General features: G+C 42.0%; 1 protein-coding gene across 3 annotated transcripts in view; it reads right to left on the bottom strand.

Annotated features, from left to right (window-relative positions):
* LOC311235953 (supervillin-like) overlaps positions 1 to 20,712 on the bottom strand; it is a 271,644-nt gene that overhangs the window by 136,011 nt on the left and 114,921 nt on the right. For all 3 annotated transcript variants that reach the window (XM_084323493.1, XM_084323494.1, XM_084323495.1), the window contains 2 exons: positions 12,972 to 13,081; positions 1,383 to 1,494 (listed from right to left, as the gene is read on the bottom strand). In XM_084323493.1, the coding sequence (XP_084179619.1) occupies positions 1,383 to 1,494; positions 12,972 to 13,081 (222 nt within the window). The remainder of the gene's footprint in view (positions 1 to 1,382; positions 1,495 to 12,971; positions 13,082 to 20,712) is intronic.

Genomic DNA, 20,712 nt, shown 5'->3' with positions numbered 1-20,712 from the left:
AAACGGGTTGGTTTGCTATAAACATCAAAGATGTAGTTATGATACTGCATACTTATAAAAAAAAATGTAAAGATGTTTTTTTTTACAAACCGCTTGAATCATAGCCACGTTAATAATGCTTGTAATAAACCAAACCGTTTGTAAATCCGTCAATATTTCAGCGAGTTATGAGTATTTTTGTTTGTGCAGCTTACACACTCTCACTCAAGGCTAACTGGAGCAAGATGGCGGCGGTTCAGTGACGTCGCTCTCCATTGGCCGGCAGCGCGGGCAAGCTATCTAGTGTTCTATATATATCTATGAGCGTGAGCCTCCCACGCGTTACTCCTCGCCACTGAGAGATCGAGCTGCGCAGGTGAAAAGATGCGACTGCTGTTACCTCAAGTACCGGAGGGGACTTGTGCTATGTATGACTTAGTCCACATTGCAGCCGGCTTGTGGGAGGCAAGAAACAGCGTCCGTGACAGGGGAGGGTTGAATTGGATGATACGAAATTGGGATGGGAGAAAATATAGAAAATGGGAGAAAAAGTGGATAAAAAAAAATGTTGTGCCCCCGAAATACCAAAAAAAAAACCCGAAAATCAATTAAGGGGGGCAAAAAAAGCCCTTGAATTTTTTTTTTTATTTCTAACCCTGCCACACACACATATTCTGGGAATGTCAGAAAATAAGAACTTATTGGGAAGGAATAGGAGAGACAATAAACGAAATAATAGGATACGAAATACCCCAGACAGGCTTAGTGCTGTATATAGGAAATCTGATGCAGGAAGATATACAAGGGGAAGACAAATATCTGATAAAGATACTATTAGTGGCAACCAGGAAAGCAATAACCAGACTGTGGTACAAGGAAGATCCACCGACTAAGGACCAATGGGTAGGAATAGTAGAGGAGATACAAGAAATGGAGAGAATAACACATATGCTGAGGCTACAGGAGGAGAAATTCAAATCAAGATGGGAAAAATGGGAAGACTATAAGACAATTAGTAATGACACCACAGAAGAAGGACAGGAACTAAGAGAAGAGACTGAAATGTAAATACTCAATGTACCGATGACCCCATGCCACTATATGTTTACTTTTATTTATTATTTATGTCCTTTTTTACTTGATTTAGATGTTATTTTCTTATAATTTTGTCTATCAATTGTAATGTTGTAATGTTGTTGATGTGGATGTTTGTAAGTAAAAAAAAATATATATATATTTGCAAATAAAAATTTAAGTACATTTTTTTTAAAAGAAGATCAGCTCTAAGGCTTTAGGGACCAACGATAGAAACCTGTCAGAATGTCGCTGTGCAGCGTTCCTCTGGGGAAAACGCCATTGTATATTTTTCAACACTTTGAAATGAAAGCGTTCGGTTCACTAACCTTCTCTTCTTCATCCACGGTGGCGGTGTGTTCATGCAGGTCTGCACTCTCCTCCTCCTCCTCCTCCTCCTCCTCCTCCTCTTCCATCTCCTCCCTGACAGAAGTTTTTGGGCTGCAGTGTTGTGAAAAGCACAAAGAGAAGGGATGACATCATTCTGACAAAACTGAGGAGCAGCATGACTTCACTGACTAAACTGATGAGCAGGATGACATCACTGACAAAACTGATGAGCAGGATGACATCATTCTGACTAAACTGATGAGCAGGATGACATCATTCTGACAAAACTGACATGAGCAGGATGACATCATTCTGACAAAACTGATGAGCAGGATGACATCACTCCGATAACAGAAAAAACAAATCCTTTATAATAAATCCAGTTATTGTTGGTTTTTCTTCATCATGTGCATTCAAATTAATCCTCATTCCTTTTTCAAGTTCTCAGATGGAGTTTTATTTTGGTACAGCTCTCAGGTGCTTCATGTCCCTCATGTCAAGTCCACTTTTGGGTATCAGATAGAAAGGGAAAGAGCGGAATGCTGGAGTTTTATGACATCATTAGCATGTGTGTCAGCTTAAGTGTCTGATTGCAGACAGCAGATAACAGCTGCTTTCATGATCTGGCCTCTGGACGAACAATGAATAGAGAGAAAGAGAGAAGAAAAAAAGAGAGAGAGAGATTAAATTCCATTAGGTTAGAGAGGGGAGGGGACATCCAGGAAGCAGACAGAAGCGTATTGGGACCCGGTAAGGAACGGCTACAGTCAAACAAAAGAACAGCTGATAACCCAGTGACAGACAACGTGGGCATACACACACACTACACTAGGGCTGGACGGTAATTTATATCACAGTATAATTTGAAGCATAATTACGGTAACGGTATATATCACGGTATATTCATTTATCTTTAAATATCTATATAAATGCTTCTGAAGGGGTAAAACACTGACAGCTATTACTGTACTCTTGTATTACTAGGACATATTTCACATAGTACAGAGGTATTTTAAGAACATTTATTGTGCAAAACTGCAATAGAAATATGCAAAACCTTTTCTCAAGTTATTTCCATCTCTGAAAAACACTTTATGAAATACAATAAAATCAAGTGGCACAAAGTGAAAATAAAAACTACTGCAGGACAGGAGGTTTCTTTCCCTCAAACAACTCAAACACAATAAAACTCCTTACTCCAACATAACTTAACTTTAGTGTACATGTTTGACAACGTAGCGAGAGAGCGAGAGAGCGTGATGTAATAGGTTTGAGTTTGAGATTAGAGCGTCCTAAGTTGCCGTAGTTGATGATGTCACACCAGGATGTCATTGTCAACACACAGAGTTGGAAACGAGAGCAGCCCGATGGAGATAAAGAAACGAATATCCAAATAAATGTGAAGTTCTTGTGATGATATTTTAACCTCTGTTGTCAAGCCTCATCAATATAACTCCTCCCCCCCCTTTCCTCACTAATGAAACTGGTGCCGCGGAGTCACGTTAGAACATTAGCTTAGCAGCTAACGTTAGACCGTTGCTGCGCTAAAGCAAGTCTCCTCTCAGCCTCCTTAGCCAAATTGAAATGCCCAAACTATATGGCAAGGTCCGTGAGCAAGTGGAGAAAAACTCAGTACAATTAAACACTATGCAACGACCACTGCAAACGTTGAGTGAATCGTCAAGTAACGCTAACGTCATTGCTACTACTGTGACTAGCTGCTCTAGTCTACCTGTCACAAGGTATGAAGGTATAGTCAAAATCCATACCATAGCGCAAATTCATACCGTTTATACCGTATACCGTTTATACCGTCCACCCCTACACTACACACAATAACCGCACACTATACACACACACGCATACTGTATACTATACACACACACTACACGCACACTATACACACACTGACACACTATACATGCACACACACACACTATGCACATACACTATACACATTACACACACACACACTCTATACACAAATACACTATACACACTAGGGCTGACCCCTATTAATCGATTAGTCGACTAATTGGTCGAAAGGAGCCGTAGTCGACTGGCCAACCTCTTAGTCAAATATAATAAAATAAAATAAAATAAAAAAATATTAATATATATATATTTTTTTTTTATCATTCTTTCCAAAAGAAAAGAGGCCTAGAAGCGTGGCTAACGCTAATGGCATGCATACCAGAGGCTAACTGCCTACGAAAACAGGCACAGAGGCACTGAAAGAGGCTTTCACCCATCTAATGAACACACTAGACTAGACAAATATCAAGATGTATCCATCAGTGGACCAATTGCATGCTTTTGCAGAGCACAAGAAGCCTTCAGTCGACTCCTTCAGACATTAAGCACCCCCCACAGCCCAAATGGAATGATAAAAAAGTAAAAAAAATTAAAAAAAGTTTAAAAATATTATACTTTTTTTTTTATTTTATTTTTAAGTCGACCAATAGTCGACTAACGGCAAATTTTGGCCAATCCTAGTCGACCATCCAAATCCTTAGTCGGGGACAGCCCTAACACACATACACTATACACACACTATACAGATAGTGATACAGTATACAAACACACTATACACACACACGCACACACTATACACACACACTATATACATAAACTATACACACACACAGGGGGCGAAATTTAAGCCCGCCACCCGCCAGGGGCGCTCAGTTTTTACCTTTGGCGCTTGCCACTGAGAGGTCTGCCCGCCGTGTGGCGTGTAGACGTGTAGTTCATAACGATACTCTTATTTTGAAAATCTGTGCGGGTCTCATTTCCGCCCCAAGCGCAGCTAGAGTCATAATATCGATGGCTCCGGCAGTTAGCAACATTCGGTTCGTATGATACTCTTATTTTGAAAAAAAAACGTGGCAACGAGTCATATCCGCCCAGCCCTGCAGCGGGATACTATTGGCTTCTGCTCGTATCAACACAGAGGCAGTCTGCTCTAGTCTAGATCGGACCTCCATGAGCTACCGTTACTGTTTAAACAATGACCCAGTCAACTATTCACTTTTAGTTTAATACATGACGAGGCATTGTCTAACGGTATCTAGCTGGCTAGCTACTGATAGCTGCTGATATCAACAAATGCTCCAGCAATAGTCGACTCGAGTGCATAATACCTCCGTTCCCTCGTTAGCTAGCTCACGTTAGCTAGCTCACGTTAGCTAGCTCACGTTAGATCTATATGTCCCAGTAAACTAAATTGTCTTAACGTTATCTAGCAGGCTAGTAGTAGCTACAGATAGCTCCTGATATCAATGTCTTATAACATTGATTCAATGCGTATTCTAGCTGAGGGCTTGATGAATGTGATTTGACCAAAGAACCGTAACATTATACCAATAGGGTCCAGCTGCAGCGCCGGAGAATCCTTGCATGCTGAATGTAGAGTATTAGTATAGGTCTAGCTGCATCGCCGGAGAATCCTTGCTGGAGCTGGAGGCTACTCAAGTATACACACAGACAGTGGAGCTGTTTGCAGATAGCGAGCATTTTGACTTATTGCGTGGTGGCGATGTCTCGCAGATAATACAACTACAAGTATGATTATATAATATATATTTTATTTAAAAAAAATTTGTATATAAAATATATATATATTTTTTTTTAATCAAAAAAAATTTGGCAGGTAAGAAATATGCTTGGCGGGTAGATTCTTCCCATCTACCCGCCACTGGCCGGTGAGTCAAAAAGTTAATTTCGCTCCCTGCACACACACTATACACATTCAGTACACTATACAGACCACATAAACTACACCACACACAAACAGAACAGAAACACAGTCACACACACATACAGTACACACACACTAGACCTGCACTGGCTCCCCATTGCTGCACGAATCCGCTTCAAGGCCCTTGACCTAGCATACCGTGCGGCAAAGGGAACTGCTCCCGCCTACCTCCGGTCAATGGTCTCTAACTACACACCCTCAAGACCCCCACGCTCTGCATCTTCTGGCCGCCTCAGACCTACTCCTATCCAAGCTCCGGGAGGGTCATCAAAGAGAAGTCGCCTATTCTCAGTCCTTGCCCCACAATGGTGGAATGAACTACCCACCCCAGTTAGGACAGCCGAAACACGTCCAATCTTTCGCCGTCGACTAAAGACTCACTTCTTCAACCATTATCTGAAAAAAAAAAAAAAAAAAAAAAAAAAAATAGAACCCTAACTAACCATACTGTCATGCACTTGTCCTAATAAACTAACCTACACTGTAGCACTCAACACTTTGATGAACATTGTTACTCAGCTGATAGAGTTGTGCCCTTCCTGATGGCTTGTCGTACAGAACTTGTAAGTCGCTTTGGATAAAAGCGTCAGCTAAATGACTAAATGTAAATGTAAATGTAGATAAAAGCACCAGATAGTCGTCAATCAGTCAGATAAACATCATAAAATGCAGGCATGTGGAAACGCCCAGACACATGCATGAGCAAGCCCACACACACACACACACACACACACACACACACACACACACACACACACACACACACACACACACACACACACACACACACACACACACACACACACACACACACACACACACACACACACACACACACACACACACACACACACACACACACACACACACACACACACACACACACACACACACACACACACACACACACACACACAGTCTGGCTCTCATCACTGCAACCATTAAATTCAATCTGGTTTGCATCACAATGGCAGAATGGCTACCGCATGGCCTCCATGCATAATGCGTGTGTGTGGTTGTGCAGGTTGAGCTGGTTTGTGTCTGCATACTGTAGCTCCATATAACCAGGCCGCTTTTTCTATTGGCTCTCTAACCTGCGGCTCCTCTCCATTCATCCAATAACAATGCTCACAGGAACTGACCTGATGGCAGGCTGCAGGCAGCTCTCCATGGTCCTGATTGTAGAGAAAATACTCATATGGTGTAGCATTATGTGGACATGATGTCAACATTTTCCAAAAGCTTAGTTTTAGCTCTGTGTCACCCGTATTCAGGCCAACTGGAGTTTTTAAAGGTCTCCAGCCTAGAGGGCGTTTTCAAGCTTTCACTTTTCCGATGTTTTCATGTGGATTAGGCTTGGGCGGTATCATTTTTTTCATACCATCATACACTGATGACCTAATACCCCGGTATACGGTATATGACGGTATGACTTTCATTTTCATCAGCGGGGGGGGGCAACCCGTGTTACCAAGTAAACAAATCACGGAGACGGCCAGTTAGCCCGCAGCATCAGAGTGCTACTATCGTTAGCTCTCAGAATGGTAGCCAGGAGCCCGCAGCATCAGAGTGCTACTATCGTTAGCTCTCAGAATGGTAGCCAGGAGCCCGCAGCATCCTAGTACTACTAACGTTAGCTCTCAGAATGGTAGCCAGTAACGTTAGTATTGTGTATTCAAAAACGCACGGGACTGCGACGTAACGTTTTACCGTTTATTTGCTTGCTCCACCAGTGCACAACAACACACACTCTCGTTACCACAACGCTTTACGGTATTTTCACAGCACTGTCGCAACATTACCGTAAAGCGTGAACGCCGTTGTGATCCACATACACAACAGTTAGCTCTCAGAATAGCCAGTTAGCCCGCAGCACCAGCAACAGTAAGCGTGTCTAATTTAATTTCCACCACTGAAGCGGGGTTTCCCCTCCTCCTCCTGTGTGTAGAAGACAACCAGCTCTGCGGTTCGCTCCACTAGTGAGGACTGGTCTTGCCCTCTGCTGGCGCGTGTGTGCACTACAACGAACCACTGCAGGGATTAAAGCAAAAGAAATTCTCCTGACTGAACTTTTTTTCTGGCCAAGTCATATTCTTATTTTAACCTCCACTATATTATTTTTTTAATAGCGTTAGCGCTTTAAGGGAGCCTACTTGTAGAGCATACTGTCCTGACTGTGACTATATACCCTACTGTTGTGGTTGTTGTGCCAGGCAGGGAGGCTGTGTGCTGGAGAGTGTGAATGCAAGTCTTGTGGCTAGCTTCTGATTGATGGTGAGCTAGCACCCTTTTCCCATTACTTTGAACCATGAACTAAACGGCTTGTTATCATACAAACAAGGGACTAAACACGTTTCGCAATTATGCCACAACAACAATGGACAGTCTCCTCCCCACCATTTGTATATATGTTTTACCACCCACCCCCTCCTAATGTACAGTCTCCTCCTCATCATATGTATATATTTACTGTTAGGATCTCTGGGTAACAGTACTGTATATTTGCATATCGTATATGTGACAAATGTAACAGTACTATATACCTGTAAGTCATGTATGTCCCTATGTCACAAATGGCATGATGTCATGTATGTTGTGTATGTCATAAATGTCACTATGAATTGAAAATGGGGGACCCTGATGATGTAAACAAGACAAACGCCTTTCTCTGGTCTGCATCCCCTTAACAATTGTGTGTATTGCTACTGGATTTACCAGATCCAGAGTGAATGAATGAATGAAAACTTTATTTAATACACGAGACCCTCTTCTTGGGACCAAGTAAGGTTTCGTCGATAATCCAATGTACAGTTACAACCCCCCCCCACCCCTCCTACCCAACCTCCTCCAATGTACAGTTTCTTCGTCAAATGTATATACTCTCTTTTTTAGACTATTTTTGTATCACAAACAATACTGTATTTGTAAATCTGGTATGTCATACATGTATAGATGTAGCAGTATTGTCTATCTGTATGTCATGTGTGTCATATATGTTATGATGAATTGAAAATGGGGGACCCTGATGTAAACAAGACGAAAGTCTTTCTCTGGTCTGCATCCCCTTAACAATTGTGTGTATTGAGCTGTACTGTATTGTACCCATTCTGCAATCTGTTAATAACAATCAATCAATGAATAACTAACAGATTGCAGAATGGGTACAATACAGTACGGCTCAATACACACAATTGTTAAGGGGATGCAGACCAGAGAAAGACGTTCGTCTTGTTTCAATATCCAGGACAAATGGGAGAAATTCCGGTCAAGAGTTTATTGAGCTTAAAAACAATTGATAATGCAAATAACGTTCTGATTAACAAAGGCATTCGTTTTGTGGCATTAACGTTACCTAGATTTATCAACATTCATATGTACATTTATCATACACGGAAATCGAGCGGCGCAAGAACACACACGCACAACAACAACAACAACACACATGTTGTCGCGTAAATAACGTTCTGATTAACAAAAGGCATTCGTTTTGTGGCATTCACGTTACCTAGATTTATCAATAGCAATAGTAATATATATGTTTCTTTAGACTAGAATAAGTAAAATGAACTTACTGTCTCTGAAAAGTTGCCGCATGTCAGTGTTGTTAAATCAAGTTTACTCTCGAGTAGAGCTAGAGAGCAATGGCGGACTTTCAGAAACTCAAAAAGCAAATGGGCGCTTCCCATTGGTGCTGAGCATGCGGAGGCGGGTGAAAGCGCTGTAAACTCAGAACAATTTCGCCTTCTGGTTGGTTGCATTTGCCTGAGAATTTGCCGATTGCTCGCAAATGACTGCTTGGCGTGGCCGCGGTAGAAAAAAAATGATATTTGACGCCTCTGATTGGCTCAGGTTAAAATCCGTCACGACTCCGAATCAAATGACGGAATCTCCAAATCAAATGGACGGATATCCGTCTCAAGACGGAACGCTTTAATGCCTGCCACTGTCAAAACTCTGTTTCAGTGCAATATAAACTGAAACGCATCTGTGATTTTGACGGTATTGATTTTCAAGCCTAATGTGGATGGGAGGTCAAAACACAGAGAAAACACTATGTTTTCAAAAACATCCGTATACATGTGTGGGCGAGGCATTCACTCTCCATCTGGTTGTACAACAGTGGTGACTGAGGAGTTAATCTGCTTGTACAACAGTGGTGACTGAGGAGTTAATCTGCTTGTACAACAGCAGTGACTGAGGAGTTAATCTGCTTGTACAACAGCAGTGACTGAGGAGTTAATCTGCTTGTACAACAGCAGTGATTGAGGAGTTAATCTGCTTGTACAACAGCAGTGACTGAGGGGAAAACCCCCGTATTCATCTCCGGCGAACCCATAATCACCACAGACTCATTCAAATTTCTTGGCACCCACATAGCAATAATCTCAAATGGAAAACCAACACAGACCACATCTACAAAAAAGCCAATCAAAGACTATTCTTCCTCCGTCAGCTCATTCAGAATCAGAAAAAATCTCCTGCTCCGTTTCTACCAGGCCATCATACAAAGCATCCTCACTTTCTCCATAACAGTTTGGTATAGCAGTCTGGACATTCACTCCAAAAACAAACTGCAAAGAATAATCAATAAATCCTCCAAAATAATCTGCACCCCCCTCCCATCACTCGAATCACTCCACCGCCAAAGAACAATAAGAAGAGCAAGAAAAATTATCTCTGACCCCACTCACCCAGCACACCATGTCTTCCAGCTGTTGCCCTCCGGGAGGCGCTACAGATCTCTGACCACCAAAACATCACGCTTTAAAAAAAAATAATAATAATTCCCCACTGCCATACTGAACTCTATATTATAACAATCCCCCTACCTCTGCTGTTACGGACATAAATTGTGATATTGTGGTTTTTGTATTTATGTATCTATGTATTTAACTGCATCTAGTATACTGTAAGTGATGTTCTATGTTGGAACAATGTTATATGCACTGAAAACAAATTCCACCAGCCTGGCTGTGTGGTCATTAAAGAATCTAATCTAATCATCTGCTTGTACGACAGTGGTTGTGGTCGTGGTCTCACATCTGGCCCAGTTCTAGCTCCCGGTCTGGTTCCCGTAGCGCTAAAACTGAACATTAAGGTACTATTTCTAGGGCTAGGGTGGGTATTGGGGGGAGGGGATTGGTTTATTATAGGGCAACCCTGGTCTAGAGACGGACAAATATATTTCAGGTTGTAGCTTTAAATTGTCTTTTATGGTGCACAGATACCAACATAACTCAAATGAAATGCAATTAGGTTCTTAAATGGCACTCTGACGCATGGTGTTCTACTATCAACTAGGAGACATCTGGGAACTTCGTGTAAAAGCAGTGAAATATAAATATACCTGACTAATATGATAACAGTGAAATATAAATATACTGTACCTGACTAATATGATAACGGTGTATACGTAACTGACTAATATGATAAAAAAAAATTGTATCTACTTTTTCTCCCCATTTCTCTATTTTTCTCCCATCCCAATTTCGTATTATCCAATTATTCCCTCCCCTGTCTCGAACGTTGCTAGACCATGCCTCCCACTGGTCGGCTGCAATGTGGACGAAGCCTTGTATCACGTGTCCCCTCCAGTACAGTACACGAGGAGGCAGCCGCTGCATCTTTTCACCTGTACAGCCAGGACTGTACGCTAAGTTTTTTCACTAGGGGCACACTTGCCCCTAAATGAGAAATATAGGGGCAAAAAATATTTTTTAGGGGCACATTTTTTAATAACAATTTTACCATTATATGTTCCTCCTGCCTCATTACTGTGGTCCTTTTATTTAACATTTAAGTGCGTTTGTTTTCAGGTTTGTATCTTTTATAATGAACCAACTGAGAAAGTGTGTAAATCACTAATAGAACAAAAACAACAAACTGTGTGTGTGTGCGCGCACGCTTGTAGTGCTCCTTGAATGAGATCACCACAACACACACACCATTGCATTAATCAGGAGGACAAGAAACTCTGCATACCTTTGTTTCACAATGAAAAGTGCTTTAGAAATCAAATGAATTATTATTATTGTAAATAACCCCATGAAAGGTTTATTATTTTTATGGGTAATTACCCGCTTCATATTTGTGATGTTACTGGTTTCAGGGTGTGACTAAAGTGATCAATGTGTTGGGACGTTTATAGAGATCTATGCCAATTAATGTTTATGTATATCCGGGACTTTTTTTTTTATAAGAATTGAGAGGTATTTGTATATGTGACCTTTATTTTGAAAACCGTGTTGCGACGCAACCTTGTTTTAAGTTTGCGCTTTTGACAGTGAAATGTTCAGTTCAACTTAGCTCGAAGGAAAGACTAATCAAAAAGGTTTAATTGACCCGTATGAGGCTCTTACGGTAGGACTTTGATTGTTTATAGAAGTGGAATGTAATACTATGCAAAACGAGAAATAAACAGTGATTTTATCAGCAGTAAGTTGCAAGCCACTTTCATTTCATATACGGGGAACCGTGACAATTATTAGTATTATCTTATTTGCATATTGTCTCATTATTAGATAGATAGATAGGTTGATACTTTATTGATCCCCGGAGGGAAATTTAAGTAGACAGTATTTAATGAAAAACATCCTAAGTGGGCGACTCACCTAATGCATGGCTGAACTGAACGTTGTGTCCCCGTCAATCATCACTGCCAGATCCGACTTAATTTAATCGGCTATGGTCTCTTATCATCTCTCCACATCGGACGTGGTTGTCATAAGATGGACTTATATCCGCTCCGTTCTTCTTGCAGAGCAAAATTAGCGGCTTAAATTTATTGAAAGGAAGTTCTTCTTTGGCGATGCAATAGCCCATATTATTATTGAAAGGAAGATGCCACATTCAGTTTCGTTTAGCTAGGAATTCTGGGATTTGGTGTTGGATGTATGGACTCTACGCAGACAGGGACATGGTATTTAATCGCATGATAGACTACAAGTACCAAGTATATAGCGTGACCCAGATTCACTCCACGCAAATATTTTTTTCACTCAGGCTATCGGCGATCGCAGTAAGTTCATTCATTGACAACAGATTATTTCATAGCACCACGACATTATGTCGCACTGTACAGCCCTGGTTGTAGGCTAATGTTTTTTTTTAAAAGTATCCAATTTCTATGGAATAATTTAGGCGTGAAATGCGAATGAAGGGTTAAAATCACTACTCGCAAGGTTGCTCCCAAATATTATTTTCCACTCGCATCGGCCAAATTAAGGGGCAATTTGCAATCATCTCGTCGCAGTGTACAGCCCTGACAGCGCGATCTCTCAGTGGCGAGGAGTAACGTGTGGGAGGCTCGCGCTGCCCCCGATACTTCCTGATTCTGCTGTACAGGCGCACCAACCGACCTGTAGACGTCGCTGTCCACAACGTCCGATCCCCACCCACCGGTTTCCCACCCCCTACTACTGCCAATTGTATTAGTATGAACGACCAGCCAAGCCGGAAGCAACGCAGATAGCTGGGCTCGAACCCAGCATCTCCTGCGTTAGTGGCGAGCGCCTTGCCCACTGCGCCACCCGCATATATATGATAACTTTGTAATATACATATACCTAACTGACTAATATGATAACAGTGTAATATAATATAACTAACTGACTAATATGATAACGGTGTAATATAATATAACTAACTGACTAATATGATAACGGTGTAATATAATATACCTAACTGACTAATATGATAACAGTGTAATATAATATAACTAACTGACTAATATGATAACGGTGTAAGCCTGTGGAACCGGATTGAATGATAATTGAATCTGTCTAATGCGGATGAAGTAAAAACAGCATCTCATTAAAGCTGCCCCCACCTGGTGGACTCCGCCTCCTCTTCCTCCTCCTCGCTGCTGATTGGCCGGCTGGGCACTCTGTCATTGGCACGGCGACCGCCGCTCCTTCCTGCCTCCGTCTTCTCCATCTCCTAGGGACAGAGAGAAGAGCCAGAGAGAGGGGCATTGTGGGTATTTTCCACATTAAGAAGGGGGGCGGCCTCGGGGGAGCAGCCATTATGTTTTTTTAACAGTCCTCAAAAGGTAAACAATGGATCACTGGGCTCCAGCCATGTTTACGACCGGAGGGAGAGTTCAAGAAGAGACGCCTCAGTTCACTGGATAATTGTGGAAAAGAATCTCTTGGAATTCTTCAGGGTCAAACTGTGTCTTGAGATATTTGTTGGTTCTTTGACACCTTGTGGTATTGGCTCAACTTGACTGAACTCTACCTGCCTACCAAGCACAGCACTAACATCTTCTTATCAACCAGGAAATATGCTGCTCACATGAAAATATTTAGATTTAGTTGATGAATCTAGTGATCTATGCACAAACAATTATTTATTTCAGGGACAACATTTAGTTGCTAAGCAGGGCTGTGCTTACAGGTGAAGTATTTCCAATTATGGCCAGAATAACAGGAGGTTAGAGAGACGTGATTTCTGGCCAGAGCAGCGAACATTGGAAATACCTAATCTAATCCTTGTTTAGCAACACAATGTTGTTCTAACTAAGGGATTCACTCAAAAGAAATGTTGTTGTCATGCATAGATCACTTTTTATCAACTTCTGATACATCAGTTCCCTGCATCTAAACCACCTGCCGATCAGAGGCTGGGAAATATTTTAGACTATTTATTTTGAAGAAATGCAGCTTAACCCTTTCACTGCCACGCGGCAGAAGGTTAGCCCTTTACTATCACACAACCGACGGCGATGCTCCATCATTAGCGTCATTAGCTCCGCATCCGCGGAGCTAATGACGCTAATGATGGAGCATCGCCGTCGGTTGTGTGATAGCAAAGGGCTAACCTTCTGTATTGTCACAGTGAAAGGGTTAACCGGCTGTCGTGTGGCAGTGAAAGGGTTAAAGCTGCTGGTGCCTCTGGGAGTCTGTGGAACACCTTTGTTTGTCTGTGCAGCAGCATGGGGCTTGAGAGGTGCTGCAGAGCTGGATCTAGTTCATGGGGCTTGAGAGGTGCTGCAGAGCTTGGTCTAGTTCATGGGGCTTGAGAGGTGATGCAGAGCTTGGTCTAGTTCATGGGGCTTGAGAGGTGATGCAGAGCTTGGTCTAGTTCATGGGGCTTGAGAGGTGATGCAGAGCTTGGTCTAGTTCATGGGGCTTGAGAGGTGATGCAGAGCTGGATCTAGTTCATGGGGCTTGAGAGGTGCTGCAGAGCTGGATCTAGTTCATGGGGCTTGAGAGGTGATGCAGAGCTGGATCTAGTTCTGCCGGGCAGGTCAACTCACTGGGGCTTGAGAGGTGATGCAGAGCTGGATCTAGTTCTGCCGGGCAGGTCAACTCACTGGGGCTTGAGAGGTGATGCAGAGCTTGATCTAGTTCTGCCGGGCAGGTAAACTCACTCATGGGGCTTGAGAGGTGATGCAGAGCTGGATCTAGTTCTGCCGGGCAGGTCAACTCACTGGGGCTTGAGAGGTGATGCAGAGCTTGATCTAGTTCTGCCGGGCAGGTAAACTCACTCATGGGGCTTGAGAGGTGATGCAGAGCTTGGTCTAGTTCTGCCGGGCAGGTAAACTCACTCATGATCGTTTCTCCAAAGTTGCCTACGGCAGCTTTAAAAGGAACACCAACATTATGGGATGTGCACTTACCATCTCCTCCGGAGTCAGACGAGAAGATAGATACACATGTCCTCTCTGTGTGTTCAGTAAAAAGCTATCTGGCTGCAAGCTAGCCTAGCTTAGCACAAATGAATGGAATAGGATATGGACCACTAGCCTAAAACTCCGGGAGAAGTGTTTTTGGCCAACAGCTGGGCTAGTGGTCCATAATCCGCTTCCATTATTTTGTGCTAAGCTAGGCTAGCTTGCAGTCGGATAGTTTTCTACTAAACGCACAGAGGGGAATTTGGTGTCCATCTTCTTGTCCGACTGTGGAGAAGACGGTCATTTTCCATAATGTTGGCGTGTTCTATTAACTCTTTATCTGCCACGCTGGAAACAGGATATGACTATGTGCTGCCACGCATTAAACCAATGGAGTCGCTCACCTTGTTTGCAGGGCTATAACTATATATATAACTATATATATATATAACTATATATATATATATATATATATATAACTATATATATAACTATATAACTCTATATATATATATATATATATATATATATAACTATATATATATATATATATATAACTATATAACTATATATATATATATAACTATATATATATATATATTAGGGGTGGGAATCACCAGTTTCATCATGATACGATACGATATCGATTCTTTGGACAACGATACGATATTTGCCGATATCACAAAGTCTCTCACGATACAATACGATACGATTAGATTCAGGTGCCTGCGATCGATATGAGATGATATCATATGCCCATTTAACACAATCAGTAACATTTAGATCAACAAAAAAAAGGTAATGAAAATATCATTTGACATTTGTATTTTTGAGCTCTTCCAGACATTTAAAGGAAAATCAATCTATTGTTTTTAATACAAATAGACCTCCTGTTCACTGTAAAGTGCCACGTTTTTATATATTGAGCTTTAAACTTTAAGCTACATTTTTTGGAACTCAAAACTCACAACCTCCCTCTCCCAAACCGTTCCTACAACAATTTGTTGATGTTGCATGATCATGTATAGGCCTACATTTATTATGTATTATATTGTTTATGTTTAAATAACATTTAAACATCAAACTCCTCTGACCTCATCTGGTCTTTCCAAAGACGCGCGCACACACACACACAGAAAGGGAGAATGCTATGCTGTAACGTCTACACACACGGAGCTACTGCTGTTGTTCTTGGGCGGATATGAGACTCGCCACAGGATTTTCAAAATAAAAGTATCGATATGAATCGATCTTATTACATCGCATCGATCCGATTCGATTGTTGATAATTACATCGATGTATCGATCTGGATCGATGTATCGTCCCACCCCTAATATATATATATATATATATATATATATATATATATATATATATATATATATATATATATATATATATATATATATTAGAGGTGGGCATAGATTAATTTTTTTAATCTAGATTAATCTATCTGCAATCCTGGATTTAATCTAGATTAATCTAGATTAAAATGGCTAAACAAAAAAACAAAAAACTGCCGAAGGCATTCAAAATATGTGTGTTCTACCCAAATAATGACCAGAAGTAAGTCCTTACTTTTTCTTTCCTCCTTATGTTTCTCAGGCCAGGTGGCCCATTACACCATGAGCCCATCTCCCGTTTCCAAAATGCATTACAGACTGTTTGAAAAAGCTGTTTTGCTATGATAATTGGTAATGAAATATCAAAATAATGTTCAATAAGATGTACTTGTGTTTAATAAGTTGTTTTATTCAGAAGTTAACACAAATAAATAATATTACCAGTACAGTACAGTATCTAGCACACTCTCAGGAGAAAAACAGAAAGAATCATTTCAAACTTGAACTATGTGACATGGCTTGAATCAACTGCTCCAGTGGAGTTGCTCAGTGGCCAATGGTGTCAACTGTGGTTGTACTGGGCAGCTCCCAGGTGTGAATGGAACTGTGTGAATGTGAAGCAGGGCGTTCCTGAAAAAGAGCAACTGTGCTCAGCGAACCTACTGTACCCTGTGTAAATAAAGGTAAAAAAAAATAAAATCTAATTTTTATTTTATTTTTTTTAGATTAATGCGTTAATTATATTATCGCGCGATACTAGTATAGCGTTAACGCAGCACGTTAACGCCGTTAACGGCCCAGCTCTAATATATATATATATATATTAGGGATGCACGATAATTATCGGGCCGACGTCATCCCGATAAACTCGATAACGTTATTGATAGCTCCGATAACATATAATACATTTTTTGGTTAAAAGAAATCCGGTGTGGGTGGATTTGGATGAAGGGCGCTTGTTTTTATTATAGCCTCCTCCCGTTTTGCCAGTACTGTGGTAAAACTGATAGCGTGTGGTTTAGGAACAGGGAGTTTTTCACAAATCCAGCGCTCCCTTTCTTGGCTGTGACGTAGTCACGTTACATTCGGAGACAGACAGTCGATCTGCCAATTACGTCCCACGGCTTGCACCCACCTCTTCTTCTTACCACCAATCAGAAGCTCTCGTTCGTTTATTTACCTCAGGATTGTCAGCCATTACTCTACTCGGAGCTAACGTTATCTCCCCGCCAGCCACATTGACAAGTACCAGCGCTTATGCATTACTGGCAAATGTCTTGTTGCACTTGTGGCAACGAGCGTTGTCAGCATCGACTTTAGTAAAATAGACCCAGACTTTTGAACATTTCGTTCTGTCCGCCATTATGAGAGCAGAGCGGTCTGTACTCGGCAGCGCAGCACCCGTGTGAGTGTGTGTGTGTGTGTGAGTGAGTGAGTGTGTGTGTGTGTGTGGGAGGGGAAGATAGGAGAGAGCAGGCAGCCCGCTCCCCGCGCAGGCAGAGACACAGAGGCAGGAGAGATATAGACAACGGCCAACAAGATTAGTTTGCGACGTTTAAATTCCTCAAAAAAAACCTCCATAATTTCTCGAGTACCGATAGCAGTACCGATGACGTCGGAGCTTATAAATACTAAAAAAAAAAATATTTTTGATAAAAGAAAAATATATATATATATATACAGTTAAAAAAAATATTATAATACAATAAATATCGGTTATCGGTATCGGTATCGGCTTGAGGAGCATAAAGTTATCGGTGTCAAAAAATCAATATCGTGCATCCCTAATATATATATATATATATTATAGCTATGGATGCAATACTATGGTATCTATCGTTCAAGATGTGAAAAAGGAATAATTTTTCCATCCATACATTCCCGCTTTATACCGTGGTGAATATAAGTATGGTTTTAGAGCGGTTTAGGGTAATTCCTGGGAGGCTAGTAGGGGTGTAACGGTACACAGAAGCCAAGGTTCGGTACGTACCTAGGTATTGGGGTCACGGTTCGGTACGAGTTCGGTACAACAGAAAACAAATATTTATAATTATTATTATTAATATAATTTTCTTTTTTAATTATTATTATATATTTTTTTATATATATATTATATTTATGATAATTATTATTATTATTATTATTATTATTATTATTATTATTATTATTATTATTATTATTATTATTATTAAATAGAATAATTTTCTATAGGCTTTCCGTGGTAGTCAGTGAGTGATACTGGTGTCATTCTGTGTTCAGGCATCCAGAGTAAATGAACAACGTATAGGCTTGATAAGTTTCAGTTTCACTTCTAGAGAGGATTTAACTGCACAAGACTGAATACCACGGCCCACAAGCCACGGCAATGGGGGGGGGGGGGGTCTGCTGCTGATGGAGACTCAGTGTTCAGGGTAACAGAGCATGAGGTGAGGCGGACCTTTAAAAAAGTGAATATCAGGAAGGCAGCAGGACCGGACGGCATCCCCGGCCGCGTCCTAAAAGTATGTGCTGACCAACTGGCCCCGGTATTCACTGACATATTTAACCTGTCCTTAGAACAGGCTGTCATCCCCACCTGCCTGAAGAAGTCCACTATTATCCCTGTACCCAAAAAATCCAAGCCTGCTTGCCTCAACGACTACCGCCCTGTAGCTCTCACCTCCATAGCCATGAAGTGCTTTGAGAAGCTAGTAAAGGGCTACATCTGCTCCTCCCTCCCCATCAACATGGACCCCCTGCAATTTGCATACCGCCCCAACAGGTCCACGGAGGACGCCATAGCCCATGTGCTGCACACAGCAGCATCACACCTGGACAAGAGGAAGGGGAACTATGTGAGAATGCTATTCATCGACTACAGCTCGGCATTCAATACCATAGTCCCCTCCAAACTCATAGCCAAGCTCAGGGACCTGGGCTTGAACTATGACCTCTGCCAGTGGGTCTTGGACTTCCTGACGGGCAGACCCCAGGTGGTGAGAGCAGGCAACTGCACCTCCTCATCCATCACCCTCAACATAGGGGCCCCCCAAGGCTGTGTTCTGAGTCCCCTCCTCTACTCCCTGTACACACACGACTGTGTGGCTCAGCGGAGTAGCAACACAATCATCAAATTTGCTGACGACACAGTGGTGGTGAGCCTGATCTCTGCCAACGACGAGAGGGCCTACCTGGAAGAGGTCAAGGTCCTGGCGGGATGGTGCCAGGAAAACAGCCTCTCCCTGAACGTCAGCAAAACAAAGGAGATGATTGTGGACTTCAGGAGGTCGGGGGTCAAGGACTACAGCCCCCTCAGCATCGACGGGGCACCGGTTGAGAGAGTCAACAGCTTTAAATACCTCGGAGCCTACATATCCGAGGACTTGACATGGACCACACACATTGACAGTGTTGCGAAGAAGGCACGACAACGCCTCTACTTCCTCAGGCGCCTAAGGAAGTTCCAAGTCAGTCAGAAGATCCTTAAGAACTTCTACTCATGTACAATAGAGAGCATCCTGACTGGCAACATCACCTCCTGGTTTGGGAATAGCACTGCACAAGACCGAAGCAGACTACAAAGAGTGACACGTTCAGCCGAACGCACAATTGGAGGGGGGCTCCCCACCCTCCAGAACATTTACAACAAGCGGTGCAGGGGCAAGGCTAAGAGAATCATTAAAGACTCCAGTCACCCGAACAACTGCCTCTTTGAACTGCTGCGGTCAGGCAAGCGATACCGGAGTCTCAAGGCGAACACAGAAAGACTCAGAAGAAGCTTCTATCCCCAGGCCATCAGGCTGCTTAACGAACAATGAACACTACACAACAACAACCATCAAACGCACATAGCACACACATCCACACGCACACACTCACTTTAAACAAACACACTGTAGCACCCACTCCCCACACTTTATAGCACACACTCACTTTAAACAAACACACTGTAGCACCCACTCCCCACACTTTATATTTATTGATGAAGGATTGCACTACAACTCGTACACCTTACTGTAAATTGTACCAAAATTGTACCTCATCCCATTTCTGCTTTGCACTATATAGTATTGTACATTAGTACACTGCATAGTATTGTATATTATATGGTAACTCAGTTACGTCTATTCTGCATCGAACATTGTACATATGTCTATACTGAACACTGGGACCTCATTTTCTACTTCTAATTTACATGCTATACTATGTTATTTGATACTATCTTGTCTAGCACAGTCTCTGGAGCGTAACAGTAAGAAGCATTTTGTATGAAAGTATTCTGTACTTCTGTATGACAACTATTAAAGAAACTTGAAACTTGAAACTTGAATACTAGAGAACAGATGATATGTTACAATGGCAGAGGATTGTTTGGATTTAAACACAATAGCAGTTCAACTGGAGACTAGAGGAGCTCAGATGATCAGTCCGAAAAAGTATGTTTCTTTTTTTTATTTGATCAGCGTGAGTCCGGCGGGGGAGGATGTTGTTGTTGTTTGTTGTGTGTGTATGTGTGTGTTGGCGATGCGTGTGTGTGTGTTGGCGATGCGCGCGTGTGTGTGTGTTGGCGACGCGCAGCGTTTGTGTGTGTTGGCGACGCGCTGCGTGTGTGTGTGTGTTGGCGATGCGC

Source organism: Notolepis coatsorum (assembly GCF_963971535.1).
Source record: "Notolepis coatsorum genome assembly, chromosome: 10".
Classification (NCBI taxonomy): Eukaryota; Metazoa; Chordata; class Actinopteri; order Aulopiformes; family Paralepididae; genus Notolepis; species Notolepis coatsorum.
Note: the sequence above shows the minus strand (reverse complement) of the source record. Positions and strands in the feature narration are given on the sequence as shown.